Source organism: Melospiza melodia, chromosome 1 (genome assembly GCF_035770615.1).
Source record: "Melospiza melodia melodia isolate bMelMel2 chromosome 1, bMelMel2.pri, whole genome shotgun sequence".
NCBI classification, from domain to species: Eukaryota; Metazoa; Chordata; class Aves; order Passeriformes; family Passerellidae; genus Melospiza; species Melospiza melodia.
In genome coordinates this window covers 151,519,256-151,534,688 of record NC_086194.1, presented here as the reverse complement: position 1 = coordinate 151,534,688, position 15,433 = coordinate 151,519,256, and the positions used below count along the sequence as shown (strand labels likewise).

The following is a 15,433-nucleotide window of genomic DNA, read 5'->3' as shown; positions in this document are numbered from 1 at the left end:
ATGTTCTTGTGCTGCAGATAGGCACCTGCAGCTTCCTGGTTGGCTCAAGCAGAAAGGTAGTGTATGGCAGATGGGAAAGGAAAATGATAAGAGGGAAAGTGAAGTGACAGGTGTAGAGCTGTGGAAGGTTTTGGACTTTCAGCTTTGTAGGATAAGTACTCTTAAACAAAAGCATCTTTTAGATGATTTTCAGATTTAAGCCAGAGACAAGCAGGAAGTGTTAATGATACCAATTACTGACTCCTTGTGCATTATTTCTGTTCTGTGCTTTAAAAGTGCTAACTGAATCTATGGGCAGATAATACATTGCAGCAGCAGCCCTTCATTTCCAAATTACAGAGACTCTGAAATAAGCTATATGGGTTTTAAACATATTTTAAAAACTAATAAAAGGCAGTTGTTAACCAATTGTGTTTTCGTTTATATTGCAGAGCAGGATTAATGGCCGTTGTGTGTGCTACAGGTGTCACTGAAGGAAGTCTGTAAACAAATACTGCTGAAGGCTGGGCAGTTGTGATGGTGATTTTTATTGCACCCAGGCATTGGCTGGTGCATCTTGCAGCCTGACCTAGGCCCTTGCATCCATAGCAGCCACTGGAGAAAGAGGCAGTCTTGTGGGCTGCTCTGTGCACTCACACAGTCAGTTCTGGACCCTCATTTTGTTGTCACTGCTCAAAGGTTGCACAAATAGATGATCACTAACAGCCAAAATCCCTTGTTTTGGCAAAACCTTGATTAGTTTTTGAGGTGGGTTTTTTCCCCATGCAGAAGGACTAGGGAGGTTCCTAAGATATTTGCACAGAATTGCCACTGCCAGCCTTGAAATTGGTATTAGTGCTCCAGCTACCATTTCTCTTGAGCTTGGAACTGCCAAAGCCATGAAAGAGATCAGGTTGGACAGGGCAGCTCTCAGCCTCTTGCTGAGTTGCAGCGTGGGGATCACAGGCTGATCCTGTCAGGGTTCCAACATCCTACTGCAGAAGCTTGTTTTCTTGGCCTGAACAATTTTAGCCCTTCTGACTTCAACTAAGAGAAAGATTTAATTGTGCAGCTAAAACTAATCAACAAGTTTTAAACATCTCAATCTTGAAAACAGCCTGAATTATACACATCTTTAATTTTAAATCCCTAAGATATGCTAAATGGGAAGCATTGAGATAAGTTAATTAGTCTGCCTGCTTCTTCCTAGAGTTCCTAATTACTGTGGGTACTTTTCTTGTCCACCAACACTGCTGGCTAGATTTTAGGGCAGATGTTCTTGTGCAGTCATCATTAAATCACAAGCACTGGATGCTGTTGAAGCCTCCGAGTGCTCAGCATTTATGTCTTTTATTTCAGGATGCTTGAGGGAAAGAAGGGATCATCACACAGTTAAAAATGTCATTTGCTTTCTGTATCTTTTCCATGCAGCTTCTCTCTTTTGGTCAGACAAACAGCTGCCAGGAAATTTGTTAAGGGTATAATGCTTTTGAGACATAGTCCTCTGCTTTTGAGAGCATTATCTCTGATTAAAACCTTTTTCACTCAGAATACTCAACCCAATGACAATTTCATTATCCCTTAGCCCGAGCAGTGACTTCATGTTTCTAATTAGAGAGCAAGAGGGAAGGGACTGCCTGTGGTTCCTGGAGCCTGAGCTAAGAGTGCTAAGAAACACTGTAATAATTTAACAGGTATGAGAGCTCCTGCCTGCTGAGCTCTCCTGCATCTGTGGGAATGGGCAGGATCACTGCTTTGCCCATGGCTTGTGTCAATCCTCCCCAGCTAGACCCATTTTGATTTCATCTCCCTGAGCTCTGCAAGTTGTGGTTTGGCCCTTGGCTCCAGCCCTCATTGCATTTACCTGAGCAAGAGCATCTTTCCCCCAGTTTTAGGTGTAGAGCATCATTTTTGCAGAAAAAAAAAATTGTAAGTGTTGAATACATGTCCCCATGAGGAATAGCATTATTCCTTGCCTTTTGCTGCTTTTTCTCAGATGATTCACTTTTTCTTTTAAATTGCACTGTGTTTTAAATTCATTGAGATAGGGAAAAGTGTGTTTGCTCTTCTACTGTTTCAAGGAGTGAATGTTTGGCACTCCATTTACTAAAACAGACAGTGGTAAAGACACTCTGGGTGCCTCATCTAATTCCACAAAAGCCTTGGGCTCTCAATACACAGCACAAGAATCTAATTATTAAGTGGTTATTGTTGTCTTCTCTACTACACCCCGTTTTTCCAAACCTAGAGCCACCTTTGGAGCCACAGCAGTGAGCCCTGCTGGCAGTGGTAGGATGTAATGGCAGCCTGGAAACAGCTTGACTGTACTCACCTGGAATGAGTTACTCATTTAAAATCTCACTTGTGTGCTTTTTGACCCTGAAATGAATATGTGACAGGGGAGATATTCTCTTCTTCACTCAATACTTTCTAATTTCAGTGGCTGCATTTCCAAAAAGGTTGTGCTTTTTCTTTGCCTTTTCTGACAAATCTGATAATAGCTAAGGCTAAGGTTAGGCTACCCAGGAATAATGAGACTTACCAGTGTTTCTTCTTTTTTTCTTTCTCTTTTAGGAGTGGGAAATGGAAACTATTCAACCAATAAGCATGCACAATTATTTTGCAATGATGGGCCTTAAAGCAAGAAAAATCATACTTTTTTTTTTTTTTTTTTTTTAAACTATCAGATGCCTGTTAGTTTTAAAGTGAGGATGTAAAAGTAAAGGGAGGATGTCAATGTAAAATAAATATTGGCCAGAGTGTAAAAAATTTTCATTCAGCTTATTTTTAGGTAAGGCTTATAATCCCAGTTTTATTGAGTATTTGTTGCAGTCCTTTGAATCTATAGCATGCCATTCTTTTTTGCAAGTGTGCATTTGGCTCCTGAAAGGTTTTTAATTATGTGTAGGTTAGTAGATATATATGTATATAGATGTTAATATTTATTTTTATGTATCTGCTCTGTAAAAAGAGCCTTCAATTTATGTATTTGAAAGGAACCAATAGTCTAATGGTATTCTGGTGATGAAAACTTGCATTTGGGGAGCATGTGTTTCTCCTGTGGATGGCAAGCATAGCAATGCAGAGATTAAGGGGTTTTTTTAATGAATGTATTGAATTCTAGCTTCTTTCTATTAAAATAATTCTAATTGTTTGATAATAATCTTGCTTTGGGCTGCTAACCATCATCATCACTGGGTCTTTTTGTCCCTTTGCATTAGTCTGTAGGTGGTATCTGAATGTGGCAACATAAACAAGTTTAGAAGAGTGTGCTTGTGCTTGATTTCTTTAACTAAATCCAAATTGAAATTACTTCCATTTATACAGCTGTAAATATTGCTTTTAGTTGTAGTATGGACACAATATATCAGAAGGATGGTGGGTAGCATTTAAACTAATAGAGGTGTATTTTCTTTTTAGCGTGTAGAGTTTGGTTTCTGTTATCAAGTTATCTGCATTTGTTGCATTATACGTAAAACATGGTGTCTTTTGGAGTTCCTTAAAAATTTCTGTAAAAGTATATAATTTTAAACAGGCCTTTGCAAGTTTTTATTAACAAATGGAGAAAAATATACATTGGTCCTTGATTTCTGCAAAATTATGATTGTGATGGAGATAATCATATTGGTTCTGGAGGAGGATTTTCAAGGCTGTACTCAGCAGCCTGGCACTCATGGCAGCTGGACTCACTAATGCCTTGTTCTGTTTCCATGCACTTTCACCAATCAGTCCTTGCTTTCCATGTTTTAAATGAGGCCTTCAACCATATAGGTTTAATTTGAGCAAAACCAAAGTAAAGCCCAACCTAATAAGAAAACAGCATAATAAAGCATAGAATGCAGTAAGCCTGTGCAAATGCTATTTGCACTTATTGATGTGACTGAGGATCTTTCAGTAAAAGCAAACAGGTTAAACTTTCAACTTGAAATTAATTGTCAGCTTCTCTTAGTGTTCTTCCTGAGCTTATATGTTGTTTTTTTTTTCTCTTAATATATTAACATTATGACAAGCACATTTGCTCTGTGGCACAATAGCTATCACAGCAACTCAAATTTACAGGCTGGAAGAGTTGTGCTAGTTAGGGTCATTGCTTTATTTGCTTTGTCTTCTTCTAGGATTAGTTCTGCTCTGTGGATTCGCCAGAGCCCACGTACAAGTGGTGATACACTGCCAAGTCAGATTAGGTGTGAGGAATTTCTCTACTTCCTTACTTTAAAGGACAGAAATTCTCTAATTTCCCCTTTCTTTTCCTAATGAAGCCCCATGTAATTTCATGGAACATTAAAACAGAGAGATTCTGAGATTGGGAAGAACAATGTTGCAGCAGGTGTCTTCACTGTACCTTAATTATTTTTATATTTCTTTTTTGTGTGTGCGTGTGATTTCTTTTGTAGTTTTGCTGATAAAAATATTCAATCTGTTGCTTAAAAAATTGAATAAATATTCATTCCTACTACTTTGTGTTCATCACCCACTGGATAACATGATTTTAGGCTAGAGCAGAAAGGTTTTGGGGTTCTCTGAACCCTTATCCCAGTGGTGGCCTGCAGCTTGGGTGCTCTGCACTATAGGTGGGCCAGTTGAGAAAGGTGTGATAGTGTTAGTGCAGTGCTGTTCTCCATTTCACATGCCTTTTGCAACCCCAGAAATTGTCCCTGCACCTGCAGGCTTTGTGGCTCTCAGAACTCCAACCCTAAAGACTGAAAATTCCCACATTTGAATAGTCCTGAACCTTGCAATAAGCTTTGAACTTTGTTTCAAGAACTTTCTCAACATTTCTGTTATTAATGAACTAGCTAAACATACACTGGTTTGGAGATCAAATGCAAAAGATAATTCATCAACAATATCTGGAGCATCTAACGTGTTATGAAATAACTTACTGGTTTAAAACTCAGGTATGAATTACTCAAGTAACCACAGATATTTTAGAAGATATTTCATTGTTGTAGGCATAGTGTATTCTTCCAGCTTTGTATAATGGTCCTACATCTAAAATCCACCATGAACTTGAAGAGTTTGATAGTCTCAGTGGGGTGTAAAAATAGAGACAGTAAAACCATGCTCGTCTTGTGGGTGTGGTTGAATAAATGCAGTTTTGATTTCGGTGATATGAATACAACAGACTTGTAGTGTGCTTAGGATGTGTTTTACTTTAATTAGGTGACTGGTTTGGTAGTTTGGGATTATTTTTCATAACTAGTTAAGCACCAGAATGCTCATTAACTGGCTCTTTCACCACCATCTGGGCAGAAGGGAGCTCTGCTTAGCTGGGTCCTATGGCCATTGGCATTTCCAGTAGTGGGCTACTTGGTGGGAAGGCTTCTGCAGGAGCTTTGTGATTAAACCTCCAGCTGTAATCATATGGAGGAGGGAAGGCTACAGCAAATGAGAACCTGTGTGTTTCCTCTCTGTCTCCAGCATCCCCTAGAAGAGCAGGCCTAAAGGCTTGCTTTAAACTGTTTGTGAGTTTGGCTAAGGAAATAGCTCAATTTCCTGTAAAATACAAGGAAGCTTCTTGAATGGATTGAAAATGCAAATGAATGCAGACAATTACTGCAAAAAGAAAGGCTACTCAAAATCTTAACAAATGGGTCATTTTCATATTTCTCTCTCCCCACATGTGACTTCTAAACAGTCTAGAGGGTGTTTCTTTCCACAGCATATCTGGGGTGACTGGACGTTGTTGGAACAGGGTGGAGTAAGGGTTTAGCCCTGGGTATTAGCAGGAAGCTCTTTGGCTAGCAGAGAACATTGAAGAAAGCACTTCAATAGTTTGGGTTTCTAAGCAACCTTATAATGTCAGCTACATGGTGCAGTTATACAGAGAGTACAGAAACAGAGAAATGCATTTGGTCAGGAAAAGATGGTTCAAATGGGTCCCAATATTCACTTGACCCTTTTGTGTGACATTTAAAGCTTAATGGCATTAAAATAAATCACATGCTCAACTCAGTATTTAACTGTTTTACTGAGCTGACATGAACAAACACATGAAAAAGAATTCTAAATTAGAGAAACTGCTGATTTTGCAATGACTTTTGTTCCACTTACAGTATCTAAAAGAGAATGCAAAAGATAAATCCAACAATCACTTTTACAACTTTTAACTTTTTAAGTAGTCTCTGCATAACATATGTAGGTATATACATAATTTTAAAGAAATCACAAATTAAGTAAAATATGTTAAAATATACACAATATCTACAAACATAAACAGGCATATAATACAGGTACATAATCCTTCTAAATTTATATGCTCTAAGTAGGGGATCCCCTAATTAGGGATCTGTGTTTTAGTTAGCCGGGTTAGTCACAGAGCCAGAACACAAAATACAAAAGTAATTTAAGAGTCCATGTTGCTTTGGAAGAAAGATGTCATGCCTCACCAGTCTAGCAAGGCATTTTCAGAAGAGTTTGTAACCATTTCTGTAGCTGGATCTGGTCAGTGAAGGATAGCTGAGTCTTCAAAAGTCCCTGGACCAAAGACTATAGAGGAAGAAGGTACTGTGAGGTGAGAGGTATTTTCCTCCTTTGTGGTAAATATCTGATTTTAAAAAGGTAGAAATAAATTGTCAGTTTTCTTAATGGAAAAAGTCTTTATTAGGCTGCTCAGTCACCTTTTTTTTGACACTTTGGATGTTCACAAAACTCCATGATAGCTGCAAAGGGAGTGAACAGCAAGGAGAGCAAGTTGGCAAAGTTTGCTTCAAATATTTGATATCAAAACTAAAGCTAACTGTGAGAATGTGACAGTAATCTTATAATAGAAAATATATAAAGAATACAACAAGCAGTGACATTTTTGTGTCAATAAATGCAGAGTGATGCAGTATAGGAACTATGGATACAGAGCAACAGGATCCATGTTATCTTCAAGAAGAATGATCTGGGCAATCACTGTGGATAATTGTGTGAAATTGTCAAGTCAATACCCAGGGAAGGTAAAAAACACAGTTTCATGCAGCTGAGGAAGGAAGGAAGAGAGAAAAAGCAGAAAGGAGATTATGTTGTGGTGTGCTGTAGTCACATCACGAGTCCATTCACGTGCTGCTGTTTGCAGGCAGTACTGGGCTTCTCATCTCAGGAACAGTGAAACACATTGGGTGAAACTCCCTTTCCCTTAGGAAATGGAGCAGAAGAATCACCAGAAGCCTGAAGAGATACTGAATAGTTTCTGCAAGAGGAGGATTATTCAGCTTGGGAAAAAGAAGCTGAGTTAGGTGTGATTAAACTGTATTAAGCCACCAGTGGTAGGAAGCTGAATGAAAAAATGGAGGATGCTGCTCCTACAGCTCACAAAGTGAGAACTGTATTGAGCCCACAGGAAATGCTCAGGCACACCATGCATTGCCACAGAGCTGTGGGCAGAACTGTAAAGAGGTTCAGAAATTAGTGATGAGTGGGCCTGTGGAGGATCTCTCCATCCCAGAGAGTGAACCTGCAAGTGGGTCATGTTCAGGCAGCACCAGCTAGGGAGACTTACCCTCTTCTCTTTTTTATTAAAAATAGGACCTTGACAATTTAAAACAGAGGTTGGATGAATGGAGGAAGAACTTCCAGTGCTTTTTACTGTTGAAGGTTTATCTGGGGTTTTGTGGGGTTTTTCCCAGTCAAGGACTGTTTAGGATATTATTTTAGACTCTAGCCAGCCTGTGCTCTATGAAATAGAACTGCTTCCTTCCCTGGCACATCATTTCACGCATTTCATGCAAGTTTAGGTTGGATCCCCTGCTGACACTGGTCCTCTGATGCAATAAGTGAAAGGTTAATGCATTGGAAAAGTAACTGTGATAATCCTGAGCTGTAATTTAGTCCGTTTAGTGTATCCACAGGACTCATTCTGAAATGCATTAAGCAAAACAAGAAGTAATGCAAACTTCATATTGTCTCCCTTATACTGTAGTCTCATTTAATTAGTCACTGAAACAACCTCCTGAAAGCTTTCCCTCTGTCTTGTTGTTTGAATCGTGAATTTTAAAGACTTTCGAGAGAGTGACTCAGGAGGTGAAACAGCAGGGCTTCTGATGTCATTTATAAGCTCTGTACTGGAAACTATTTCAGTGTCAGGAGCCATGAAACTCAAGCAACTTAGCCTGTAATTTCATCATTTGAGACTAAGTGACAAGAAAACTAATGCTGTCAGTGCCCCACTAAACAGCATTAGCATCCTCCATTGCCTCTGCTTACCTGGAAAATGGATATGGGAATAATTGACATTAAAGCTGTCAGCTACAGGTTATCCCATAAAGGAGGAGGTTCATATGGCCACCAAAATACATGCAAGAGATGCCCACAATAATTGGGTTTTCATTACAGTAGTGGTTCTGCAGACTGAGGTTAGGCAGGGACAGCACACAAAACATCTGTCCAACACCTAAAACAAGCAGTCAAGCCTTCTACAGGGCTTGAAGCAGAAGAGATGTTGAGGTACCTATGGAGCATTCCTGCCAGCTCATCCTAAACACAGCTACCATTGCAGCAGATTTATTCCTTAACCACTTGAGATTTGTGACCTGTTGGGCTTTAGAAAGGCACAAAACAAAAATAAAATAAGAAATTGTGTTCCTGTTTCTTTCTTTCATCGGTTTTTCCTTTTGTAGGTCTTTGGCACATCTCCTTTGAAGGAAAAGCCATGTGTCTTCTTACTTCTGCCCTGAAGTTTTGACCTTTCAAAATGTGTGAGACAGAAATGCTCCAGCTATGAGAAGGGAGGCTATTGATTCTATTACTGTGTGAGGAATAGAATGCTCTTAACTCCTGTGTTTATGCTTTCCTGGTACATACCAGTTTTTAACTGCATAGGAGATTGTGGTATGTCCCTTTGCCTCTTATTTCATTATTTTTAAGAACTTGATGTAAAAGAAAAAGACATATGTATTTCATCAGGATTTGCTTTGTTTTTAAGGCATTATAGACTTTTAGTTCATTCCTGAATAGTGTCATTGGCATGAGAAAGGTCTGAGATTAGAATAAACTTGAAAATTAAGTAAAAGCATTTTCCCTCTTAAAGAAAAAACAGGAAACAAAATCAGTATTTAATAAATGGAATAAAAAGAATCTGTCTTTTATAGCCAGAGAAATCACTGCAGAAATAAAAATCAGGTTTCAGGTCAGGCATCTGATATCTTGACATCTTACTGGAAGCAATCAATACCTTTGAGAGCATGTAGGTTTGTCTTGGCACAAAGGTGAAGCTCAAACAGGTACTTGGAAGATGCAAGCAAAGCCCATGTTATAACCCCTTTCTGTTTGTAAACTTTTGGAAACATTGATCAAATTATGCCTTGTTAAGGCATTTCCAACTTTGCTGTTAGGAGGTAGTACAGCTTACTCAACAGGACACTGGCCTCAGCTCAGATGTCTGGCATTTATTCCTTTCTCAGCTGCTGTGAGAAAATGAATCTGTCATTTCATCTCTGCATGCCCCTTTCATCCCTCAGTCCCTCTTGTCTGTTTAGAGTGTATCTTCTTCTGAGCTGGAGTCTTTTCTCTTTGGAGAGGTGTATATATACCACCCACATAAAATAATGGAGTGGCAATTCTGTCAGGTCCTCTAGGGACTGCTATAGAATGAAACCTGAAAAAGTTACACACTTTTTCATAAACCATTAGCATATTAACTTCACTGTCCAAGGCAACATACATGCAGAGGTCAGTGTCCCAGAGATCTGGCTGTGATACTGAAGACCCAGGACACCCAAGAGAAGTTACAGAAACAGTGGGGATTTTCCCATTGTATCTGAAAGATTCATGGCATAGCTCTGAAGTTCACTTGAAAGCAAAGGCAACTGGGAAGCTATTGATAGGGCTCTGTAGCAAACATGTATTGACTCCACAACTCAAATTTAACTTCCTTTGGCAATTAAATGCTGTTTGGGGTATAAAAAGAAAAGAAGGAAAATGTAGGGAGGAGTTTAATGCAAAATGTTTTAAGATGTAAAATTACTCTGAAGTTACTGCATGCTTTGCATGCTTCCCCTTTTGAAGATATCTGTGTTTTATGGAACACAGTTTTATGAGAACTGCTATTGAAATCTGATAATCATTATCTGCTTTTCCAGTCCTTTTTTTTTTTTTGCAGAAATGCCAGTAATTTGAATGCTCAAATATCTGGCAATAGAGTTTCATTCTAGTTTTGACAGCAGTGCTTATGAAGGCAGTAGTGCCTTACAGAGTGTGACAAGAAGCAGTGGTCATCATTGACATGCCTATCATTCATTTTGTGGTTCATGCATCCTTTTCCATCAATAGCAGCATCTCATCTTCTTAGGCTGGCAATAAGACCTTTGTCAGTTTATTAATGTGTGAAGAATTGGTATTTGATATGAACACATTGTAAGGAAATAATATCCTTATAATCAGCTAATGAGTGCTTGCATTGGGCATTTCATGCTAAGATCAGAAGCTAGAAGAGATGGAGTGTTTTTCAGAATTCCACAATATGTGTATATTTTCATCAAGTTCATTTAGTAATCGTAGCTAATTACTAAAAATACATGGTCAGTATGAATGACCAAAGCAGCTGCTTTTACCTGCCTTATGCAGTGCATCAAAACAAGTATGACATAGCTGGTTATGCAGAGAATCATCAAATGAGTTCAAGACAGGAGTGAGCTTGAATTGAAGAATTTTTTTTTTAATGTTATGTGAATTCTAAGACATGTCTGAAAGACCCAAGGCACCATGGATTAGAGTACCACAGGATGGCTGAGTTCAGCAGGCACCCCTTGAGCTCACCTAGTCCAACTCCCCTGCTTAAGCAGGGCCAGCTGCAGCAGGTTGTTGAGGACCGCATTCTGTCAGGCTTTGAATATCTCAAAGGATGGAAGCTGTACAGCTTCTCTGGGCAACTTTTCCTAGTGTCTGACCCTGGGGGATCACCAGTGGCACTAGATAGCTGCTGATGCAGTAACATGCATTAAATCAGATAACTAAGCTGTGCTAAAGAAGGTTTTCTGTCACCTTGTAATGGTGCTATGAATTATCTTTGTATGATTTTATTGAAGCTGTAAATTATTTTTTTCTTCAGTTTTTAATTTCCAGTATTTTTGATGCACTCTAGTATGGCATTTTTGACATCAGTTTTCAACATTGCTTCTTTTCATGCCACAGCACCTATTATATCCAGCTAGCACTTTCTCACTGATCTCATTTTTGGTCAGCAGTGTTCCTCATGTGACTTGCATCACTGTAAAAGTAAACAGACTGGAAAAGGACAATTAAAGAGAGTTCTTTGGCAGACATCACCTTTTTTTCTTTATGACTGCTCTGCAAATGCAGGGAAAAGTGCAAATTGCATGAAATGTGACAGCTTAGCACCTAGCCCATCTCTTGGTTTTCTGTTCAAGCACTAATTCCAGCTGGAAATCAGAATTAGATATGTGGTACACACCTTCATAACACCACCTAACTGAGGGGTTTTAAGTACTTAAGTAAAGCTTATGGGCTCTTTCAAGGCTGTTTGCCAATCCCTTTCTAGGTGGCAAGCATGGGCATAGGTGAATAATTTATAAGTCTGTGAGCCATGGCTCTTCATCTCTGTTACTTGACTCCCAGCTTGGTAAGAATAAGCCCCCATTTGTTATTGACTGTTGTTCCTGAGACAAATGTTACATAACAACAACAACAAAACAACAACAACAATAATTGTGCTCACAGCATTGCTTCCTCTGTTAGATTTTTAGAAAAGAGGCTGAAGGTCCCTATGGACTTTATTGAGGTAACCCAACATGACTCAGTCTGCAGGACCCTGCAGAACTTCCCTCTTCATGGCCATCTGCAGGGGCTGGTCTCATGGATGCATTTACTGGTGAAAGGGCACCTGTCAGTGTCTCACTGAGCCTGGTGACCTCTGGCAGCAGAAATGTCTGCAGGCAGCTGCCATCAGCATGGAGGAGCCTCAAGTTTGAAGCAGGAGACTTCCTTGCAATGAAAATTGCTTTCAGTCATATTTGTGCCCCAGAGTGCTTCATGTCCAGAGGTTTGCGTGAGGCCCTCAGGTGTAAACTCTTCTTGTGCTCAAAGCCATGAACATGGATTTTCACTTTAGTTTCCAATTACAGAGGATGAAACTATCTTCTTAGGGTTTTTCCTTAGTCTCTCAAAATGTTAGCAGGTCACTGGTTTCAATGCTAACCCACAACATGACAGAGACTGCAAAGCCAGTTTGAGAACCTTTTGATTTTCTTGCACAGTAATTGCTTGATGTCAAAGTCAGTAATTTTCTGATTTATAAAATCAATTCAGAGAAAAAAATATTTTCCAGTGTTTCAGAGAGTTAAACATAACAAAGCAAAGGGTGTTTGTTTTTGTTCCACTGACAGGAATGAAGTGCTATTCTGTAAATCCATAGTTACTCTGATTAGTGAAATTTCTATGACAAAATCTGGGCAATTTTTGTCTTGAGTCTTACAGAAGTTTTCAAAAACAGTAATGGGGTTGCCTCAACAGCTTAACTTGTAATGTGTCTGTAGTGCAGAAGTCCATTGGTTAAAGAATTTACCATTGTTCAATCCTTTCATGATTGCATATATTTAACAAAGGATTCAGAAGAAAATTTTAAAAGTGACTGTGACTTGACATAAATTTAATGCTAAAATTATTAGAACATAATTCAGCACCTGTAACCTACCCAGTGACTTGTGTGGGATTGCAATACTTCACATCAGGAACAAAGAGGTCATTTAAGATGAAGAAGAGCTTCTTAAAATGAAATCAATCACAATACTGTATAACCTTATGCTGTAGCATTTGGTCTTTCTGCTTATCATCCTTCTTGTGAAGGGATCTTCACCTTGGGTGGAATTAAAATGCGTTAACTTTCTATTCCTTCTCTCTAAAATAGCAGTGAACTGAGCCATCCAAGTCAGTCCCCATTACAGCAAGAGAAACCTGCCTGTTGCCCACAGGGAGAGCTGAGCTCTCTGAATGATTGTTTGAGTGATCAAAAAATATGTATTACAGGAATGTATAGTTGTGCTGTGGGAAATTTTGCTTTCATTCTCTTCAAAGGCTTCAGGCATCTCAGGAAAACCAAGAAAAATTGTAACAGTAAGTCTTGCAAGCACACATGAGTTTATCAAAGCCTTCCTCATCTGATACTGCTTGCATGTAAATAAATATATCAATAATTTATGTACTTCATCTTTATAGTCAAACAGTCCTGGGTTTTTTTCCTTCTTACTTGGTATGGAAGGAGTATCCTCAGTCTGTGTTTCTGCCTGGAGCCCATACCTCTTTCTTGTGAATTCACACAGTTCTCTGGGTTTGTAGACCAAGAAAGGGGTGGGTCTTGTGCTGAGTCCTTCCCTGGGAGCTGTGCACCTCCTAGCCCTGGTTGGGGAGCAGGACAAAGGAATCAGTGCAAAGGAATTGCAAGCAGTGAGTGAGTGTGGTGGGGGAAACATATCAAATTTACTTAATATCAAAATTTGATGTGGAATTCTATTAATGGTGGAATGGTTGTTGACATTACAACAAAGCTGAAGGAGGCTGATAAAATTGGAGGAGAGGCAGAGGTAATGAACTGGAAAAGAAGGAAATTCAAGGGAATAGGGGGTTAGAGAGGGTCAGTGGGTACTGGAGCAGAGAATAGCCAGGGTAATAATCCTCTGCCAGCATCTCTGCTGCAGCTCCTAGTCGGGTGACAGCTTCTCCAGCTCATCTTGGCTTTGGTGATGCCTTGAGTGATGCCTTGCAAGCACTATTTGTGCTCCCTGAACCCACCTGGCTTGGGGAAAAGTAGTCCTTTCCCTGCCCAGGCGGTCCCAGAGGGAATCAGTTGTTCCTGAATGGGAAGAATTGTGATTTCACTCAACTTGCTTTTGCCCCAGCTGATGAGGGCTCCTAACTGTGAGAGGAATGTAGACCTGGGCTACCTGGGATACCCCAGATTATCTGGAAAGTTGTTCTGAAACAGCACATCCTTGTGATGTATTGGGGCTCAAAAGCAGAAGCTAATTCCAAAGTGTTCCCTGGTACAAGTAACAGCAAGGAAAGGATTGATAAATCAGTTGTAACTCATCAGTGGAGAACAGGGGAAGTGCTGCTGTAGAGTTACTGTAGGGATTTTCCTGCTTGAACTCTGTTAGTTTCAGAAGAAAATGGATGCATACTGTTGCTGAGGAAACGAGTCTCCCAGGGGAAGCTTGGCTTTTCCCCAGTGTGAATTTTTGCTGCCTCATGCTCACACAAGTCAATTAACCTAAAACCTACAAACTGCACATGGCACAGCTCTGTACAGTTATTTTATTTCAAATGCATTATGAGTTTTATACAGTTGCATGTGGCTTTAATCATTAACAGCCAAGGAACAGATTCAAGTTTATATTCCTCTTTAAATATTTGTATTCCTGTAATGGAACTTTGCCCATTTTTCTCTGTAGGTGCCAGCTTGCGTAGTGACATCAGTAAATACTTCTGGTTTCATCATTCTCAAGGGGACACGATGACAGTTCAGGATCCAAACCAGATGAATCTCTGTGCTGCTGTTTGGACTGTTGTCTCCTATGTAATTGCTGACATGGAGGATATGTTGCCAAGGTAATAAAACAGCAAGAAAGAAGATTTTTGTTCTTCAGTAAAGATTGTAAGTCCACTAATGCATGTGGACTGCAGCTGTAGTAAATTCTGCTACCCTTGGTTTTCTGCTTTATTATTATATCTGTTTTCCTCAAAACACATTCTTTTTTATGCATTCCTGCTTTTTGCTGTTTTGATCTCTTCCACTTGTGATTTTCACTTAAATGTATTCGTTTAAGTACTTCCTATATTTCAGATGAAGATATGATACCTCTTTGACTATGAAATAATAACCATTTTTATGCACTGTGATCTGTGCAGCAGGAAAATTATACCAAATAAATTTTTTGCATCAGACTGGTGTATTGATTTTGAGTACATGTTTATTGATTTTGTTTCTGTCTTTCATTCTATGCATTGGAATTATGTACTATTAACCAAACAGCTCTTTCTTTTCACTGTTTTAAGATAATACTGTAGTTTCTAGAAGTTTTCAGGTTATAGGACAAATCAATCTTGTCATTTTGGTAATATATGGTAGAATGGTCAAATTATAATCAAAATGCTTAAATAGTATAATAGCTTTACTCAGGTTCATTTTTAGGTCTTATGAGAGGTTCACCAAAGACTCAGATAAACCAGGACACAGAGGATTCCCAGCTCTCCTGTGTTTATTTGGGCACCTCCTCATGGAAAGCCATGTGTGTCTTTTTCTTTCTCATGGAAGACTCACCATTGTGACAGGCATATAATTTTGTGTGGCAGTTTTCTATGAAATGCCATGCTTCAGAAACAGCACACAGCTGTGATTTGTGACCTTCAGTACTTGCCAGCTGATATCCAAACAAAATGTAAGAGCAGATTTTGATTCGGAATCCTGAAGCCATTGCTAGCTGCCCCTGGCTTGCAGGGATGGTCTCCCATGCTGAAG

The 15,433-nt window shown here is 39.2% G+C and overlaps 1 protein-coding gene across 2 annotated transcripts in view; it reads left to right on the top strand.

The window, feature by feature from the left end:
* The window catches only part of CPQ (carboxypeptidase Q), a 149,203-nt gene extending 134,344 nt beyond the window's left edge, over positions 1–14,859 (top strand). For both annotated transcript variants that reach the window (XM_063172044.1, XM_063172055.1), the window contains exon 8: positions 14,367–14,859. In XM_063172044.1, coding sequence (XP_063028114.1) covers positions 14,367–14,527 — 161 coding nt within the window. In that variant the 3' untranslated portion in view covers positions 14,528–14,859. The remainder of the gene's footprint in view (positions 1–14,366) is intronic.
* The last annotated feature ends 574 nt before the right edge of the window (positions 14,860–15,433 follow it).